Source organism: Labeo rohita, chromosome 21 (genome assembly GCF_022985175.1).
Source record: "Labeo rohita strain BAU-BD-2019 chromosome 21, IGBB_LRoh.1.0, whole genome shotgun sequence".
Classification (NCBI taxonomy): domain Eukaryota; kingdom Metazoa; phylum Chordata; class Actinopteri; order Cypriniformes; family Cyprinidae; genus Labeo; species Labeo rohita.
Window position 1 is genome coordinate 7,873,912 of NC_066889.1, and position 20,171 is coordinate 7,894,082.

Sequence of the window (20,171 nt, forward strand, 5' to 3'; positions counted from 1 at the left end):
ATAAGAAGTTTAAATAGCAGATCAGTAAGTTGGCTTTCTCAAGCCAACTTAATAATAATAATAAGAAGTTTAAATAGCATATCAGTAAGTTGGCTTTCTCAAGCCAACTTAATAATAACTGGAAGTTTAAATAGCATATCAGTAAGTTGGCTTTCTCAAGCCAACTTAATAACTTTAAGTTTAAGTAGCATATCAGTAAGTTGGCTTTCTCAAGCCATAGCAGATCAGTAAGTTGTCTTTCTCAAGCCAACTTAATAACTGGAAGTTTAAATAGCATATCAGTAAGTTGGCTTTCTCAAGCCAACTTAATTAGTGTTTGACCCTGGTGAAAAAATGTTTTGATGCTGGTTTAAGCTGGTCCTTTGCAGGTTTATGCTGGTCCTTGACCAGCAAAAACCAGCAAAGGACCAGCTTAAACCAGCTAAGGACCAGCTTAAACCAGCATCAAAACCTACCTAACCAGCATTCCAGGATCAAAACATACCTACCAGCATATGCTGGTTTTTTCACCAGGGGAAGTTGGTGTGTGTTTGTGTGTATTAATGTTTAGTTTAAAACTCAAACTCATGAGAAGTAAAGGAGCACTGGAATAAGTGAAGTGAGTAATTAAACTGTAATTCACACTCGAAAACACTGGAATATATAGGAGAGTTGAGAGTGTTGTATAAGAGTGTTATGTTTTTGTAGATGACCGTTTATGAGTATATTTTTTACTTCATCTCTTCAAATACTGATAACTTCTAATCATAAGATATTGGTTCACATTTTTAGATCAAGCACACGTTTTTCAGGGAAAACAGGCACCCAACACAGAGACTACAGTAAAATGTTAGTCAGTTTTAACCACTGTTTCCAGACCTGAATTATGATTATAATCATTATAAGTACATTTGTAAGACATTTCCTCCACTGGTGATAGAAAATCTGAGTAACTTTTTTCCCTGTTGTCTTTCTTTTTCTGAGGTGGCGCAAAGAAAAGGAAATAGAACTTGTCACCATCTTCAGTCCTTTATTTTATTCACTGGAGAACATCACAGCCTTCAGATGTGTCATATCAGGATAAATGCAACTGCAGGTAAAATTATATTATGGTAGATTTAATTGTGGTGTACAATTTTTTTTTTTTTTTTTAGATACAGTTGTATTTCCCTTGCTATGATATCTATGGGAAGAGTCAGTTTTTTTGTGAATCCTCTTTGTCTTTCTTTTGGGGATTCACATTTTTCCGATGGTATTGTTATGCATTAGGTTCATGTTTCGATCATAACTAACAGTTTCAAAGCTGACTTATGGCTTATAATGGCAAATTTCAGTACAATTTAAATATGTTTTGTTTAATATTGTAAAGGAATGGTAAAAAAAGAAATTATTCTTTTTAAGGACTCGTCGGGCCCACCCCACTACAGATTCACCAAGGATCCAGCTGATCACTGCCAATTTGAAGGAGGATTGTCCTTTACCTGCTACATTGCACTCTCACATCTGGTACGGATTCACTGTTTTTTTGTAATGTGTGAGATGTTTTGATTTTAGTAAATGTAGTGATTTTGCTTAATTTTATTCTACATAATTTTCTTAAAAGGAACGTTCACCCCAAAATGAAAGTTCTGGCATCATTTACCCTTCATCAAGTCACCTTTATTTATATACCGCCTTTAACAATACAGAATTGTGACAAGGCGGCTGTACAGTATTAAATAGGAAACAGTACATCAACAATGCCAAAGGCAACATTAAACACTCACATTATAGGTAAAGGTAGTTAATCAAAAACAATAAAATAAAATGCAATATTGTGTTAAGAGAAAGTGTCCCCAACTAAGCAAGCCAGAGGCGACAGCGGCAAGGAACCAAAACTCCATCGGTGACAAATGGAGAAAAAAAAACCTTGGGAGAAACCAGGCTCAGTCGGGGGGCCAGTTCTCCTCTGGCCAAAGTTCCCGTGGTCTTGTGCCGACAGCCGTCTAGGTGATGTGGTCTTCAATGTGGATCCGTCTCTGGGGCTCATCTAGTTGATGTGGACTCCGCTGACATTCAGGGCTGTAGAGGTCGTCTCTAGGTGCTGATCCACCGTCTGGGCTGGGTTCGGACTGGATCCGGGGGACTGCAGTGACCATCTGATCTGGATACGGACTGGATCTGGTGGTTAATGTGACCTCGGAATAAGAGAGAAACAGACTAATATTAGCGTAGATGCCATTCTTCTGACCGAGTTCATTCTTCTCACCGAGTACATCGGGTGTTATGGGAAGTGTTCCCGGTTCCGGTTGACCTAATTAGTGCAGCCTAACAATCCTTTAACGGATTTGAATTATAAGAATGTGGATTTGTTATGTGTAAGCAAGGTTAAAGAGATGGGTCTTTAATCTAGATTTAAACTGACAGAGTGTGTCTGCGTCCCGAACATTGTAGGGTAGATTGTTCCAGAGTTTGGGCGCTAAATAAGAAAAAGATCTGCCGCCCGCGGTTGATTTTGATATTCTCGGTATTATCAAATTGCCAGAGTTTTGAGAACGCAGCGGACGTGAGGGACTATAATGCGATAAGAGCTCACTCAGGTACTGGGGAGCTAAACCATTCAGGGCTTTATAAGTAATTAGCAAGATTTTAAAATCTATACGATGTTTAATAGGGAGCCAGTGCAGTGTAGACAGAACCGGGCTAATATGATCATACTTTTTGGTTCTAGTAAGAACTCTAGCTGCTGCATTTTGGACCAGCTGGAGTTTGTTTATTAAGCGAGCAGAACAACCACCCAATAAAGCATTACAATAATCTAACCGTGAGGTCATAAACGCATGAATTAATGTTTCAGCATTTGACATTGATAGCATAGGTCGTAGTTTAGATATATTTTTGAGATGGAAAAATGCAGTTTTGCAAATACTAGAGATGTGGTTTTCAAAGGAAAGATTACCATCAAATAGCACACCTAGGTTCCTAACTGATGACGAAGAATTGACAGAACAGCCATCAAGTATTAGACAGTGTTTTAGGTTATTACACGCTGAGGTTTTAGGCCCAATAACTAACACCTCTGTTTTTTCAGAATTTAGCAGTAAGAAATTACTTGTCATCCAATTTTTTAACTCAACTACACAATCCATTAGTTTTTCAAATTGGTACGTTTCGCCAGGCCGCGAAGAAATATAGAGCTGGGTATCATCAGCATAGCAGTGAAAGCTAACACCATATTTCCTGATGATATCACCCAAAGGGTAACATAAAGCGTAAAGAGTAACGGCCCTAGTACTGAGCCTTGTGGTACTCCATACTGCACTTGAGATCGATATGATACCTCATCATTTACTGCCACAAATTGATGGCGGTCAGATAGATACGATTTGAACCATGCCAATGCACTACCACTAATGCCAACATAATTCTCAAGTCTATTCAAGAGAATGTTGTGGTCAACAGTATCAAACGCAGCACTAAGATCCAGTAGCACTAACAGAGAGATACAACCACGATCGGATGATAAGAGTAGATCATTTGTAACTCTAATAAGAGCAGTCTCAGTACTATGGTACGGTCTAAAACCTGACTGAAAATCCTCACAGATATCATATTTCTGTAGGAAGGAAGATAACTGTGAGGATACAACCTTTTCTAATATCTTTGACAGAAATGGGAGATTCGAGATAGGTCTGTAATTAGTTAATTCGTTGGGGTCAAGTTGTGTTTTTTTAATTAGAGGCTTAATAGCAGCCAGTTTGAAGGTTTTGGGGACATATCCTAATGACAGTGATGAATTAATAATATTTAGCAGAGGATCTATGAGATCTGGAAGCATCTCTTTTAGTAGCCTAGATGGAATAGGGTCTAGCATACAAGTTGTTGGTTTAGATGATTTAACAAGTTTATACAATTCTTCCTGACCTATAGTAGAGAATGAGTTGAATTGTTCCCCAGGAGATCTATAGCGCACTATCTGATGCGACACTGTAATTGACGGCTGCATAGTGACAATTTTGTCTCTAATTGTATCGATCTTAGAAGTAAAGTAGTTCATAAAGTCATTACTGCTATGCTGATGGGCATAGTCAGTGCCTGTTGGTTCTTTATTTTTTGTTAACTTAGCCACTGTATTGAATAAATACCTAGGGTTATGTTTGTTTTCTTCTAAAAGAGTCGAAAAGTAGTCAGATCTGGCCGATTTTAACGCTTTTCTGTACGATAGAGTACATTCCCGCCAAGCAGTACGAAAAACCTCTAATTTTGTTTTCCTCCAGCTGCGCTCCATTTTCCGGGCTGCTCTCTTTAGGGCGCGAGTGTGCTCGTTATACCACGGGGTCGGACTATTTTCCTTAATCTTCCTTAGGCGCAGAGGAGCGACCGTATCTAGAGTCCTGGAAAAGAGAGAGTCAATAGTTTCTGTTACATCATCAAGTTTTTCTGAGCTATTGGACATGCTGAGGAATTCAGATAAGTCAGGAAGATTACTTAGAAAGCAATCTTGTGTAGTAGAAGTGATGGTTCTACCATACTTGTAATAAGGAGTTGAATTTACAGTTTTAGTCATCTGGAGAATACACGAGACTAGATAATGATCAGAGATATCATCACTTTGCTGCAGAATCTCAACGGCATTGACATCAATTCCATGTGACAGTATTAAGTCTAAAGTATGATTTCGACAATGAGTGGGACCGGACACCTGTTGTCTAACTTCAATAGAATTTAGAATGTCTGTAAATGCAGCTGCCAGCGCATCATTTTCAATATCAACATGGATGTTAAAGTCACCTACTATTAAGACCTTATCTGTAGCTAACACCAGCTCAGATATAAAATCAGCAAATTCTTGAAGAAAATCTGTATGGTGCCCTGGTGGCCTGTATAAAGTAGCAAGTACAAACGTCCTAGGGGATTTATCATTAACAATTGTTTCTCTGGATAATGTTATATGAAGCACCATTACTTCAAATGAGTTATACTTGAAATTCGCTCTCTGTGAAACACTAAAAATATTGCTATAAATTGTAGAAACACCTCCCCCTTTACCTTTTAGATGTGGCTCATGTTTATAACAGTAATCATGAGGAGTAGACTCGTTTAAGATAATGTAATCATCTGATTTTAGCCAGGTTTCTGTCAAACATAGCACATCTAGATTATGATCAATGATCATATCATTTACAAAAAGCGCTTTTGTCGAGAGGGACCTGATATTCAAAAGGCCAAGTTTTATCATTTGTTTCTCTGTATTATGTAAGTTTTTATTTGTTGAACGTTGATTAGATTGTTACTCTTAAATTGGTTTGGACGTCTTTTGTATTGTCTAGCTCGGGGAACAGACACAGTCTCTATAGCATGATATCTAGGTGAAAGGGTCTCTATGTGCTGAGAATTAACTGATTCTGGTGACGTGAGGCGGCTAGCAGACGGTCGGATTAGCCAGTCTGTCTGCTTCCTGACCTGGGCCCCAGTTAGTCAAGTGCAAACTCTAAGACTATATGCCATATTACTAGAGAGAAGGGCAGCACCACCCCTGGAGGGATGAAGACCATCTCTTTTCAACAGGTCAGGTCTGCCCCAAAAACTTGTCCAATTGTCTATGAAACCTATGTTATTCTGCGGGCACCACTTAGACATCCAGCCATTCAGTGACGACAGTCTGCTATGTATCTCGTCACCACGATACGCAGGGAGGGGACCAGAGCAAATTACAGTGTCTGACATCGTACTTGCAAGTTCACACACCTCTTTAACATTATTTTTAGTGATCTCCGACTGGCGAAGTCGAACATCATTTGTGCCGACGTGAATAACGATCTTACTGAATTTACGTTTAGCATTAGCCAGCACTTTTAAATTTGCCAAGATGTCAGGCGCTCTGGCTCCCGGTAAACATTGGACTATGGTGGCTGGTGTCTCTATTTTCACGTTCCGTACAATAGAATCGCCAATAACTAGAGCACTTTGATCAGGTTTCTCAGTGGGTGCGTCACTGAGTGGGGAGAACCTGTTTGATGTTCTGATCGGAACGGAAGAGCGGTGTTTTGACCCGCGACTATGCCGTCTCACAGTCACCCAGTTGCCCTGCTGCAAAGGCGAAGTTACCGGAACCGAACGGGACTGTACGGGACTTCCTAAGCTAGTCGCATCCAAAGCCATATCTAATGCCCTCACATTCTTACTATCCTCGATTAAAGTTTGGATGCGTGTCTCTAGTTCTGAAATCTTCTCTGTCAGCCTAACTATTTCCCTGCATTTATCACATGTGAATCCCTCGCTGCCGACGTAGATGTAGAATGATTTCAACTCACCACTGTCTGATGAACTTGTGTAGAAAAAGGACCAATTTCTTTCTTCTGTTGAAGACAAAAAGATTTTTGAAGAATGTTGATAACCAAACAGTTCATAGTAGCCATTAACTTTCATAGTAGGAAAAAAAATATTATGGAAATCATTGGGGCCCGTCATCTGTCTAGTTACCAACGTTTGGAACAACAAAAGGGTGAATAAATGATGACAATTTTCATTTTTGAGTGAACTATACCTTTGATACAATGTATAGTTATGATTCTGAATTAAAAGTGTAATGTTTCTCTTCAAATATTATCATAAATAGATAGAGACACATATATTATCGGAAATTAGAGCTGCACGATTAATCAATTAAAGATCATAATCTCGATCCAAACCCCACTTAATCTTATTCGTAAATTACTAACACCGTGTCTAAAACAGAGGTGACAGTTGTCATGCCGTGACAGCTAAAGTCTGTCTACACTAGATGTGGCCAAGCGACCATTGAAAATCATCGGATACAAAACTCATTTTTACAAGTTTGAACATAAGTGTGTGTTGACAGTGTGTGTACACAACCACCCTATAATGATATAAATTCACACAGTGGAATTTTTTAAATCTTAATATGGGAAAAATCCGATGTAATCCAAGTAATATGCCTTTTTTCAAATAAGATCATTGTCAGCGTCTTGTCGGTGTGATGTCACACCGACCAAGGCCGCTCCCACGATAGTTGATTGACATGACAGTCTTATCTTAAACCCACCCTAACTGAGCCGAGTGAGCGCTGAGAACAGTCTGACCACCATTATTGTTTCGACTCCAGTGAAGGGGAAGACAAGACTATCTCCGATTGAGCAATTGAGGTGTTCTATTGTTGGATGCAGTAATGCACATAGTAGCACTCATCATTTACTCCTGACATCTGAGATGCAGAGGATTAACATTACTTTTGTTTTTGAAGGAAATGTGCCCAGCAGCCTACATAAATGCGTCTGTTCACGCGAATCGTTTGTAATCTAGTTTCACCTACAGCAGAAGGTGAGTGAGTATATGGGTGTTTTTTATGCATCTTTGCAATTCGCCTTTTCTTAATAATGTGCTAGTTAGCAAGTTTTGCGGTTAAATGCGGCTAAAGTAAACATTACTGATCGTCACCCCACAGGAGATAGAGGCGGGGTGGCAGAGCTCATTAGCGTTTAAAGGAACATGGAACAGAATGGCTCACTCTAAAAAGGGCTGATGGTAAAATGGGTGGGTTTTTTTTTTTTACACTACCACTGAGAAATTTTAACCAAAGTATGTTAAAGACTTCTCATTAAGACCCTAAAGAATCATATAAACTTGTGGAAAATGGGCACCCGATGACCCCTTTAAACTTTGTCAGTACATCATAAATAAAACGAGGCATCAGTTTGCCAGCTGGGATTTATTGTGTGTCGTGTCGTGCCGTGCCGTGCCGTGCCGCATCCAGTGTAGACAGTACACTAGGTGCATTTCCATCACGGATTTGCACAAAACTTTTGCGATGTTGTTGATAAAACAATGTTGCGAAATTACAGCAGTTTCATTAACCAATGTTATGAGACTAAAATGTATTTTTTTTTTTCGTCTCACGATAAGTCATGGCAATGGATGTTGATAGGGTTTCGCAGCCACCGCGTAGCCATTTAATGTCGCAGCCATCTTAACAGATGCAGCACTAGCCATTAATTTTAATCGTAGGAGACCCTGTAGGCAACTATCTTAACAGATGATTAGAAATGGAGCTGGTGTGATCTCCAGGAACAAGCTTTGACTAGTGTAACCATCAATTTGTTTTAAAAAGCAAACTTAACATCTTATCTTTTCGATTCCTGATTACGAGCCACAAAGCTTTGTGTTGTGCTGCTTATACTAACCAAGCAATAAAAACACCCTTTCTCATGCTTAAAACAAGGTGTCTGCAAATCAGAGTCTGAAATGGTCACTTGGACAATGTTGTCTTACACCACTTCACAGTTGATAAGTAGAAAGAGAATTTTTGATTGACATTGCAGTCATTTATTATGTTCTTTAATATAATATTACAACAACATCAGCTCATTTTGTGCATCATATGTCATTTCTACTTCATTACACATGCGCAAAACTTTTCTAGTTCAGTTATCAATTTGATCAAGTGTTTACATGTCCTTTGTAATGGATTAGAAAAGGTTTGTCCTACCTTTCTAAAGTAATTGAAATCGTAATCGGTTTGAGCATTTTTATTTCGATTGAGTTGTTTACATGGAGCTTTTTTGCAATACAGTGCTTCATGTCAGTGTTCCTACTGATCCAGAAAGAGAGGGCAGTTGTCATGTGTAGGAATAAAACAGTGTCACACTTTTTCAACAGCACTTATCGTTTTTTTCTGTTAGAATTATTTAAATGATCGAAGAAGTACTGGGATAAAAGTTTAGTTTGGATATAATCACTGATGTCTACAGTAGCTATCAAAATAGAGCAAATCATTTGAAACAAAGTTGACAATTCAGATAAAGATTATATCAGTGACGTTACACCAGTAGGTGCTGACAAGTGACTGTTAAACACATGTATTTGTCATTGAATCATTCAAGAGATTCATTAAAAAACACAGATTCATCCAGTAATGAAACAACATATATTCATGAGTCATTTAATCATTAATTCAAACAAAAAAAAAAAAAAAAAATCATTCAAGATTAAACATTTTAAATAGACTCCAGTCATAGTATTTCTAGTACAGAACTTCTAGTAAATTACACTTTATTTTTAGTTCGATGTTCAGAATCTTGATATCTGTTTGAATCTAAACAAAAATGGGATTCTCTATATATCCAGAATCATGCAGCTCTAATTTAAGTTATTAAAACTGAGACTCTTAAAGGAATAGTTGACAAAAACAAAAAAATCTGTCGTCATTTACTCGCCCTTGAGTTGCTCCAAGTAAAAGTTATTATTTTGTAGTATTTTAACATGTGTAAGTAACATAATATTTCACGTTTACTAAACACATTGTAGAAAGGTTATTGGAATAGCCTGTAAACAAGCACCTTTGCTTTTACTCTGTTGTTTTCCTTACTGTAGTGGAGGGCAGCATCTTCATACCTCATCTTCCTGAAAAATTTAAAAATGTCCTATTTTTAAATATGTTTGTATATATATTTGTTTTGCAGAGGCTGTTAAGAAGACTGCACTGATGTCAAAGATCAACCAGCAAGAATCTGAGAGGGAACTCTCAAAATGGTTTACTGGGACAAGAGACAGAGGAGGACTGAGGGTCTAGAATGCACAAATGTCTGTCTGCAGTGTAAGCAGTACTGAAAAATGTATAGTTGCTGCTGCTGTTTCTTACTGTCTCTGTTTTCTATGTGCAAATGTTCAAAGCTTTCAGTAAACACTGGTTCAAATACAAGTTCAAAATGTTTGTTAACTTTAACAATTAAATGATTTTAACAGTTAGGTATCAGAATATAGCATATGATGGGTAGTTTCAATAAAATTGAAATTTGAAAAGATTTCAATCTCACTGTGTACTGCTGAATGCTAATGCTTTAAAACTTTAACTTTTTTTTTTTAATCCCACTTGCAAGCCATACTTTATCCCATGTAGTTCCCACATAGAGTTTGAAGATGGGACCTAGGTAGGTTTTGTGTATGTTTCATAGTTGGGCCCCACCTTAAACCCAGTGAAATCCTAAATAAAACCCACATTGGTAAATTGCATGGGGCCAACATGGAACCCGTGGACAAACCCATGTAAAACCCATATTTAGATGGAACCCAGATGGGTTTTGCATATGTTCCCTAGATGGGCCCCACCTAAAGCCCAGTGAAATCCTACATAAAACCCACATTGGATAAGTTGCATGGGGCCAACATGGAACCCGTGGACAAACCCATGTAAAACCCATATTTAAATGGAACCCAGATGGGTTTTGCATATGATCCCTAGATGGGCCCCACCTAAAGCCCAGGTAAATCCTGCATAAAACCCACATGGGTATGTTGCATGGGGCCAACATGGAACCCATGGACAAACCCACTTAAAACCCATATTTCAGCCCATGTAGTAAAGATGGGGCCAAGATGGGTCTTTCGCATGTTGCCCAGTTGGGGCCCACCTGTTGGCAAGTGTAATCCCACATGAAACCCATGTGGGCAATTGGCATGGGGCCATTATGGAACCCACGGACAATCCCATATAGAGCCCATTTTTCAGCCCATGTCAAACCCACATGGGCCCCACATGTAAATGTTAGCTTGGTTAAAGCTGGGACCGAGATGGGTCCTGCACATGTTTCCCAGTTGGGTCCCACCAAGTGGCAAGTGCAATCCCATATGGAATCCATGTGGGCAATTGGCATGGGGCCATTATGGAACCCACGGACAATCCCATATAGAGCCCATTTTTCAGCCCATGTCAAACCCACATGGGCCCCACAATCAAATGTTAGCTGGGTTAAAGCTGGGACCAAGATGGGTCTTGTGCATGTTGCCCAGTTGGGTCCCACTTTGTGACAACTTCAATCCTATATGAAATCCACGTGGGCAGTTAACATGGGGCCATTACGGACAACCTATATGGGGCGGACAATGGGCCCCCTATATGGGGCCCATTTTTCAGCCCAGTTCATACCCATATGGGCCCCACATACAAATGTTGGCTGGAAGTTCTCATTTGAAATGGGAAGTTATGGTACAGCCAAAGTGACTAGAAAAAAAGCAAAGATAAAGAAAAACAGAGACAGTCCTTGCATATTTCCCTACCCTTCAGCAAAAGAGACATCCAAATGTAATATTTATCTTGGCGTCTCGCTTGGGAATGATTGCGTATGACTGGTGACCGGACAGATACCCAACTTTGACTTTGTCTTGGAGGCAAAGAAGATGAGGAGGGGTAGTGACGCTTAACCCGAAATAAAATGCTATTTCCTTTTCAGGCTCCTCTGACCCCTAGCTTAGGAGAAAAAGTTTTCTCCCCCTTCCTCTTCACTCTCTGACTTTCTTTCCCTTTCTCATACACAATCTCATTTTAGAGGGTGTCTGGCAAACTACATGCACATTTTCTGCATCTTGTCAAGTTAGTAAGAAGAAACCTCCTTCTCTCCAGGCTTCCTGCTCTACTTGGAGGATCCACGGCACATAGACGAAGTGAAATGCATCTGGACGGCTTGGAAGGAGTATGGATATGGCACACACTGTAAAAACTCCACTCAGGAGGTCTTTTAGTGAACACGTAAAGGATTCCACTAACAAGGCTTGGGATACTTTTTGGAAGAGTGCACGTGAGAAGCGTCTCTCAGGTAAATTGTGGATAGATTGTGGGTTTCTCTGCTGTGTTTCTCAGCTTGGTGATTCACTGGCACTCTTGCTTGCGTAACTGCTGTGATTTGATCTAAACATTTGCTTAATAATACCTGTAGCGCACATTCATTGGGAAATCTCTGGTTTCAATGCTTTATATGTAAACTGTAGCCAAATGTTTATTTTAATATTGTTATTTATTGTTATATAAACTGTACCTTCATGCACAGTTTTTGGAACTACTTTATCCAAGTCATTATCTGTGTCATCCCACTTAGCTGCTCAAAGTGATTATTGGCTTTCCAAATGTGTAAAATAATTTAAAAAGTCTCAAGTAAATGCACTTATGAAAGTGTCAGTCATAATGTTTCTTTAAGCTCTGAGTGAAGTGTGGTTTAAAAAAATCTCTGACATGTTAACAAGGGCCAGCTAATTGCTCAGATCATCACAGGCATCACAGGAAATGGCCTTTGGTTGAAAAAATTGCTAATTTTCCATGATAGTTTTTCTATCTCTGCATCTCTCTAGTGGAGCCTCATCTCGCTCAAGGGTGGGGATTTCTGTCCGTCATACATTACAAGCCTGTCCTAATATTTACTCCCTGACCAGTCTTGTTATAACTTGGTCCAAATACAGTCATATGCACAAAGGTGCATGCAAGGAGTGGTTTATAAACATTAGTGGTCCATAAACTCTGAAGCAATGTTAGCATAAGGAACGTTTTCTAAAAGCCGATTAAAATCCAAACACTAATTCACCCCAATTAAATGCGTCACAGAGCTAGACACTCACATTTATCATGGCATTTCATATGACACCATGGCCAAGCAGCATTTCAATGAGGTACTTGCAAAACTATGATCTGGCATCTGGAGTTAACATCTAGCCAAGTAAGATTCAAACTTTTATCATTGTGGGCTGGTCTGTGAGGTATTGCAGTATCTGGTGTATGTCAGAATGCATGTGAGAATACATGTGAGTGCCTTTGCAACAAAAACAATGATAATTACTTTTCCTTCTTCTTTATTGTATTGCTTCACTTATTTTTTCCTAAGGTTTATACTGAACAAATTGTCTCCACCATTCAGTACTGTCAACTCTTAGTTCACCCTTGCCAAGAGGCATTACCTCATCACAGGAACCAGAGCCACGTGTTTTTGGTGTGCCTGTCAGAGCACTGTTCGCATGTGTGAACGATAGAGGAACTGTGTATAAAGACTTCTGAGCTCTATTATGATGCAAAGCAGGCCTGTTAGTGCCAGAGATTACTGTGAGAAAGCCTCACCAGATGTTGCAATCTTGAAAAAAGAGAACGAGAGAGGGAAAAGAAACATACACAGCTGGAAACAAATGGGAGGAAATGGGGTCAGGTTTCACATATTTTGAAGCTACAATCACAGCAAAGAAAATATCAGAAAAGAGGGTTCTTCCGTTTTACCACATCCAGGAACATTTTATGATTTTTGTTTGCAGATTATTATGAGGAATTGTTTGATTTTGGAACATTGCATTCATACATTCTTGCGTTCCGTCAATTCCTGGATTGAAAATGTTGTCATGACTAAAAAACATTTTTTAAAAACATCTTTCTTACCGAGCCTATTAAAGCAATGTAATAAACAATGCAATAAATGCAAAGGAAATGCAAAGGAACGTAGTGGCAAAGGGTTTTGGTTACTATTGCCACTGTATAAATATTATTCACTGGCATAATTTATTCATTCATTCTGCAACCAAAACTGTGCAATAATTCAGAGGAATGTCAAGGGTTCTCAGCATAGCAGCCACCCTGCAGAACAAAACTGCATTTTAGATCACCGATATGACTGGAATTTTCTTCTCATGTGAGTGCACATTATCAAAGCCTGTTTCCATTTCAGAGAAATAAATAAATAAATAAATGGGGAGAGAGAGAGAGAGAGAGAGTTTAAATTAAAAATTAAACCCAGATTTTGAGATAGAAAACAAGAAATTTGAACGAGAAGTCACCATTACAGGAAACAAAGTAACTATTTAGAGATATACAGTTGCAGTTATGAGTTGAGAGCAGTCACTGTTAACATTTCTTTAGTAAAAGTAAGTAATGGGCTTCCCCAGGTAAAAAAAAAAAGTGCTCTAAATATTTATTTCAGTACACTTCCATGATGTACTTTAAGTGCTCTATTTTTGCTAACTTTTTTTTTTCTAGTACACTACTTCAATGTACTAAAAATCAATTTAAGTATCAGTGATATTTAGTATAATTTTGCAATTTAACTGAAGTAGAAATATATTGTATAAGTTTTACAGTTTTATTTAGCACAAATAAAAAAAAAAACTCAAATAAGAATATACTACAAATGTCCATTCTTGTATTTGTTTAATTTTGTTGTTATTTTGTTTTGTTTTGTTTTTTGTTTTGTTTTAGTGCATTTAAGTACACTTTTATTTTTACAGCACATCACAGAGCAGTAGTCCTTTGAGTCTGTTAATGTTTTCCACAAGTGGCTTTGCTGGAATTGTAGTCCATTAGTAAGACAATACATTCCAGTGACTTGTTTTTTAGGGCCTCTGCAGTTCTCCATTTCTTAGGCTTTACCTGGTAAATATTTCAAAATAGAAAAATACATTTAATGCCATCTGATTTGTACAATACATTATTACGAAAGACTAACATAAACAACAAAAGTTAGCTGATGTCTCTGTAACTATAAATTCAAAAGAATAGTTACTAAAAATACAAAAGAATATTATGAAACTGAGCTATCATCTGGGCTATCAGAATTATCAGTCAACTACATAAAACTGGCCTGTATTACACCAACCATTGAGCGATTGATCGCATGTGTCAGAAATTGCTATAAAGATGCAAATAGCTGATTAGAGTAACATATTTACACATGGACCTCTCCATAAATAGGTCTCGAAGGTTGGCATGAGATAGGCGTTCACACATCCTAATAACCATATATAATCACAGTTGTCATTGCCGGCCAAGGATCATTAAACCAGCTGCATCTAAGATTTACTAGCTCAGTCGCCCTCTATTGTCCCTTGTGATCAGGAGTTGATTGGACATTGACTATGTTGAAATTTTTGTTACTCTGTGTAGTGGCTCTATGCATGGTCTTTGCACCCAAATCCTCACTTTTTTTAAATGCAGAATTTTCATTTATTCATTCATTCATTCATTTCTATGATCATGAACTAGAATTTCTGGAAACCCAGAAAAATACAAATAATCCCTTAAAACTCCATTTGAAACCAATTTGTCCCAATTAATGAAGGATGCACAGATTTAAGTCTTCTGCATTCAGTGGTTTGAGAATTAAAGTGTTTGCATTTAGTGTTTCTCAATTGGATGGGTTGCCTCAAGACTCTAACAAGACGTTTATGTTAATTTAATGAAAGACCAACACTGAGGATCAATTTAAAAATTGGATAATGCAGTGCTGCTAATACAATAATATGTTTGCTAATAAAACATTTCAGAATGTCCCACTGCTGTGCTGCACTACAACTCATAAATTAAAGTTTACATGCTAAATGGCTGCTTAGAGGGCTGACCTCTGTAACTGCCAAAATGTCCTCCATGACACTCAGTGCACTGTTTATGACTTTTCTCTCTCTAATGACCTAATTTTCCTTCTTTTAAAACATTTTCAAAAGATTGGCTCTTCAGCATTCCCTCGTTTTTACCTAGTTCAAAAATATAATCTGGAGTTATGGCCTAATCAAAAGTCTTTTCCTCTTTTCCCTGAAGGAAGGATCAAGATCCTTCATTACCTTTGATGATGCATAAAATTGCCTTGCACAGCCAAAGAAACTGTCACCGCAGCCCTGCAAGTTATTAAATCAATACTTTTCAGCTCCACTTTGCACTGCTGATTATGTGCAAATCACAAATAAGAGTTATGCAATGTCAAGTCTGACTTAACAATAAGATTTTATCCGTACATACATACATACTGTACAGCATTTCCTTCAACATCCATTGCCACTTGAGCCTACAGAGAATTTTTTTTTTGTAGTTCATATGGTTCATATGAAAAGAAAGTTCATATGGAAAGAAAAAGTAGATGCAAACTAGATTTTTCTAAAGCATGTCCACGACTTTATGAGATCATCTGACCATGACAACACATTTCCAAGAGGGTAAGCAAATCTACCAGCGTGATTGTATAATTATTCATATGTAGCCTATTTTACGTAAAATGGGGTTCTTCCAAACATACATTTACAGAATCTAAAACGTACAATAATGATGTATTGTCAGCAATTAAACATAAATTACTGACAAACTGATGGCACCTAAAATGTAAATTATTTATGTATGAACAACTTTACTGATCTACAAATTAATCCTTATGAATACTGAAATAGTGGCATTAATTTTATTATTATTGCATTCAGTTGTCACATCAATGGCATTATGTTTTCAATTGCATTATTAAATTGTTTACTTTTTTCGTAAAATGAAATGACAACATTTTGTTCTGTGTGATTTCTGCTGCAAATTTGTTTCAGAGAATACATAAAGTTAAGCAAGACTACACTCTAAACCCTTCAAATGAATAACATTTCTGCAATTATTTAGTCATTACCTATCATGTAATGTTTACTTTGTTTGCCATGGGACATAAGGAGTTTTTTCTGACATGCTGTGACTGACAATAGAACCATTAAATGCATAAAAAAGCAACATAATTACAAAAGGAATGAATTTTATTTGTGCGTTGTAATCCAAATCTTCAGAATCCATATTACTGCGAGGAACAGAATCAAACCCGAACTTTTATTCTGCAATCTTCATCTCCATCCTGAGCAGCAACCATAAGCATCAAAACCCACACTTGTTACAAATTCAAAAGTTGCCACTTCAAGATACTTTACGACAGGTTTTACAGCAGGAAAATCTAATGCTTATTGCTGATTGCGACATGCAGTGTTTCTGGTGAGGTGAGTTTGAATGAGAATAGTGCACCTTCACAGAGTGGATCAGGATAAAAATCTGAATAATATTTTCAGCGATTAACAACTTAAATTCTGCTCTGCATCTCATACAAAACTATTGTATTCTACCAAAGAGGACTGCGGCTGCAACGCATCGAAATTTGGATTACTTTTGGTTCTGCTTTTGACATTTTTGCAATAAATAATTTATTGTCATTGCACTTATCTGTCTGTCTTACCTGATTTTTTTTATACTGTACAGAAATAGTTAAGGTTAGGTTTAGAGGTAGGAATGGGATTAGCGACTATAAAAAAAAAATATATATATATATATTTATAATGCTATATTGTTACTAAAATAGTAATTTCCTTGCATATTTCGGTTTATTTAATATTTTTTTAGATTACTATTTTGTCTTTGCCTTCGATGTTATTGTTTGCTGGTGGGTGACCCTGCCTGTTTGACCATATCTTGTTTAAATAAAGCCTGCATTTGGATCCTCAACTCCGTTGTCACACTCTACATTACGTTAAGCTTAATCCTTCAATCTTGTTACTCAAGTTAATTATTTTTCTTTTTTTTTAATTTATGGAAAATATAAATTTATCAACAAATTACAAACCAGTGTTTGGTCCCAAACTAATTAGCCCTTTAGTTTAATTTTGCTTAAATCTGCAAACCTGTTACCCTTTAACATTTATTGTCTATTAAAATTTCAGTGTTAATTTTATGTCAATCACTATCATTTGACAAAGATTTAAATAAACAAATAAATTATTTATTAGAAAATAAAACAACTAGTATAATATTTAATTTAACTTGCTGATATTTCAAAAGGTTAAACACAAGTTTTCTAATAAAAATAACAGTACTTAAGAAATAACTGACTCTTTTCTTCACACCAAAAATAGCAACAGTAACATCTTTTATTACATAACCATCCAGAAGTGAGCAGAACAGGCTAAACTTTCAGGGCTGAAGATCCAAGTTGGGAATCAAGGCTTTAGCATAATTTGAAACAAGATCTTTATTATTGCTCAATATGGAGATTACTAGAAGTTGAAAGTTTTGTCCCTTGTTTCAGGGGCACTTTGCTATTCTGGTTCAAAAGCCTGATAAGTGGTAGTCTTGTATGTCTTACAGCAGTTTGTGTCATCAGTATGAGCTACAAAGGTGCAGGGTACCTAATGGTTTTTCACACTGCAATCTGCAGTGTCTTCTGTAGTGTCACTTGGCAAGCATGACTGTTATTGAAAGCCTGTGCTTTAAGTGTCTTTCACTTAAGCATGGAGAGTCTCACAGCCTTAAAAGGCTAGACAGTGTCTAGGAGATATTCAAGAGGCTAGTTTCGGCATACACTGTTAAGTCTCAACAATTTTTTCAAACTATTTCTGTCTACTTCCTGCACACACTTATAAAAACAAAATTTTAAGCTCGAGCTCCCTTGATTTGGAGACATGTTGAGAAATAGGAAGTTCTGCACTGTTTTAAATGATCTGCTGAAACTTTTTTTGATGCAGGTACTGACAGCAAAATGGCTAAATCATTCTGAGCACATTTCAACTCTGGCTTTCCATTGCTCAGACTTTCCATTAATGTGTAGATCTTCAGTTCAATATACTTCTGATCAATGACTTACTTCCATTGATCCCCTGGAGAAATAAATTCATTGCCCCATTGTTTTGTTATTTTTATTTTATAAAGAGCTTATATTACCTTTATAGTGCACTGTATTTATTGAAACGGGCTACAGGGTCCCTCAGTTTTCTACTGGTTGCTGATAACTAAATGCTATCAAATCAGCACATGGTGGAGGACAATATAGAAGGACCTGATGAATCTGAATTGCCTGGACTTTCCAACACCTCATGTTATTTATTTATTTTCTTATTTTTTATCTCTATCTAGTTTATCTAGTTTCACGCACAGCTGGAGAGAGATCGCAGATTCTTTCCAGTAGACTCATGATAAGTAGTAAGCTAGGATCCCTTGATTATACTCTAAAGCTGGGCTTAGTTTAAACCCTGAAGCACTACTTGTGTGCACAGAATGAACATGCAGACAGGAAGTGACAGTTGTGCTTTGAGCTCGTGAGCCATCTGACCAAGGCATGCTTTCACTTTTGGGACCCATAGAATATGTGAAGCATGGTGTGGTTGTTATCTTGGAGTGTTTCACTATCTTAATTCATGAAATGGATTAGAAGTATCTTCTGGTTAGTATGTGAAATGAGTCAAGAATTTATTAAATAAGTTTCTGTTTATTGCCAATTTACTAAAACTGTAAATCATAAAAAAGGCACAAATCACTACTTTAAAGGGAGAAATATAGACATTTGATGTTTGAAAAATAGTTACTTAGCACACATCCATCTCTAAAGTCTTCGACAAACTGAACACACTGAATGATTTTAGGAATCCTTTAAGATAGACTATATATATATATATACACATACAGGTGCATCTCAATAAATTAGAATGTCATGGAAAAGTTCATTTATTTCAGTAATTCAACTCAAATTGTGAAACTCGTGTATTAAATAAATTCAATGCACACAGACTGAAGTAGTTTAAGTCTTTGGTTCTTTTAATTGTGATGATTTTGACTCACATTTAACAAAAACCCACCAATTCACTATCTCAACAAATTAGAATATGGTGACATACCAATCAGCTAATCAACTCCAAACACCTGGAAAGGTTTCCTGAGCCTTCAAAATGGTCTCTCAGTTTGGTTCACTAGGCTACACAATCATGGGGAAGACTGCTGATCTGACAGTTGAAGACAATCAATCATTGACACCCTTCACAAGGAGGGTAAGCCACAAACATTCATTGCCAAAGAAGCTGGCTGTTCACAGAGTGCTGTATCAAAGCATGTTAACAGAAAGACTAGTGGAAGGAAAAAGTGTGAAAGAAAAAGATGCACAACCAACCGAGAGAACTGCAAAGCAAAATCGATTATTTGTTACATCTGAAAATTACTTCATCTACATCTACACTAGTAGTCTACACAATTTTGATAAATTAATAGTCAGAAACACACCCACACCATTTCTGCCATTTTTAAAGTTTAATTCTCATTCCAAGAAAAAAAAAAAACTTAAAACTACATTCTGTGACAAAAATTATAGCAGGTTTGCTCTTCTGCCATGAGAAATGCTGCAAGCAGAGCAATACAAACTGTACAGCTGTTCCAATGCTGATACTGTTAAAACACCACACAGCTGGAAAGACCCCTCAACCAATTAGCTTTGGGAACCAAAAGTAACTGTTGTATAATGCATATTCCTTTTTCTAATCTTTTAACACTTCTAAGGACATCATGACATTTTGAGAAATATGTGCTGTCTTCAATGGGCACAATTAAAAATTGTGTTTCTAGATAAATAAACACATTAGCAAAATCTCTGCAGTTTATTTAGAGAGTGAAATTATGAAAGGAAAAAAAAATTAATATAGTAAAATACATTTTTTTTAGTCATTACTTTTTTTCCCTGTAATCACCAACTGTGTGAAAAGGCATAATTGTTGTTCACATTTTAGTGCCTCTTGTGTTTGTTTCAGATGGAATTTTTGGAGATTGCAAAAATGTTGGCAGAGACAGACAAGTATTTACAATCGGCCTAGGCTACATGTAGTAGTTATGCCAAACATAAGCTGTGCAAATG

General features: G+C 37.1%; 1 protein-coding gene and 1 long non-coding RNA gene across 2 annotated transcripts in view; both read left to right on the forward strand.

Moving 5' to 3' along the window:
- Window positions 1-322: 322 nt before the first annotated feature.
- On the forward strand, window positions 323-9,779 carry LOC127152619 (uncharacterized). The gene is made up of 3 exons (XR_007825114.1): window positions 323-1,075; window positions 1,381-1,485; window positions 9,438-9,779. It is a non-coding gene; the product is annotated as an uncharacterized LOC127152619 (long non-coding RNA).
- Window positions 9,780-11,264: 1,485 nt separating this feature from the next.
- Window positions 11,265-20,171, forward strand: part of si:dkeyp-23e4.3 (rho GTPase-activating protein 7) — a 91,796-nt gene continuing 82,889 nt past the window's right edge. Inside the window, exon 1 of the mRNA XM_051093373.1 lies at window positions 11,265-11,567. Coding sequence (XP_050949330.1) covers window positions 11,447-11,567 — 121 coding nt within the window. The 5' untranslated portion in view covers window positions 11,265-11,446. The remainder of the gene's footprint in view (window positions 11,568-20,171) is intronic.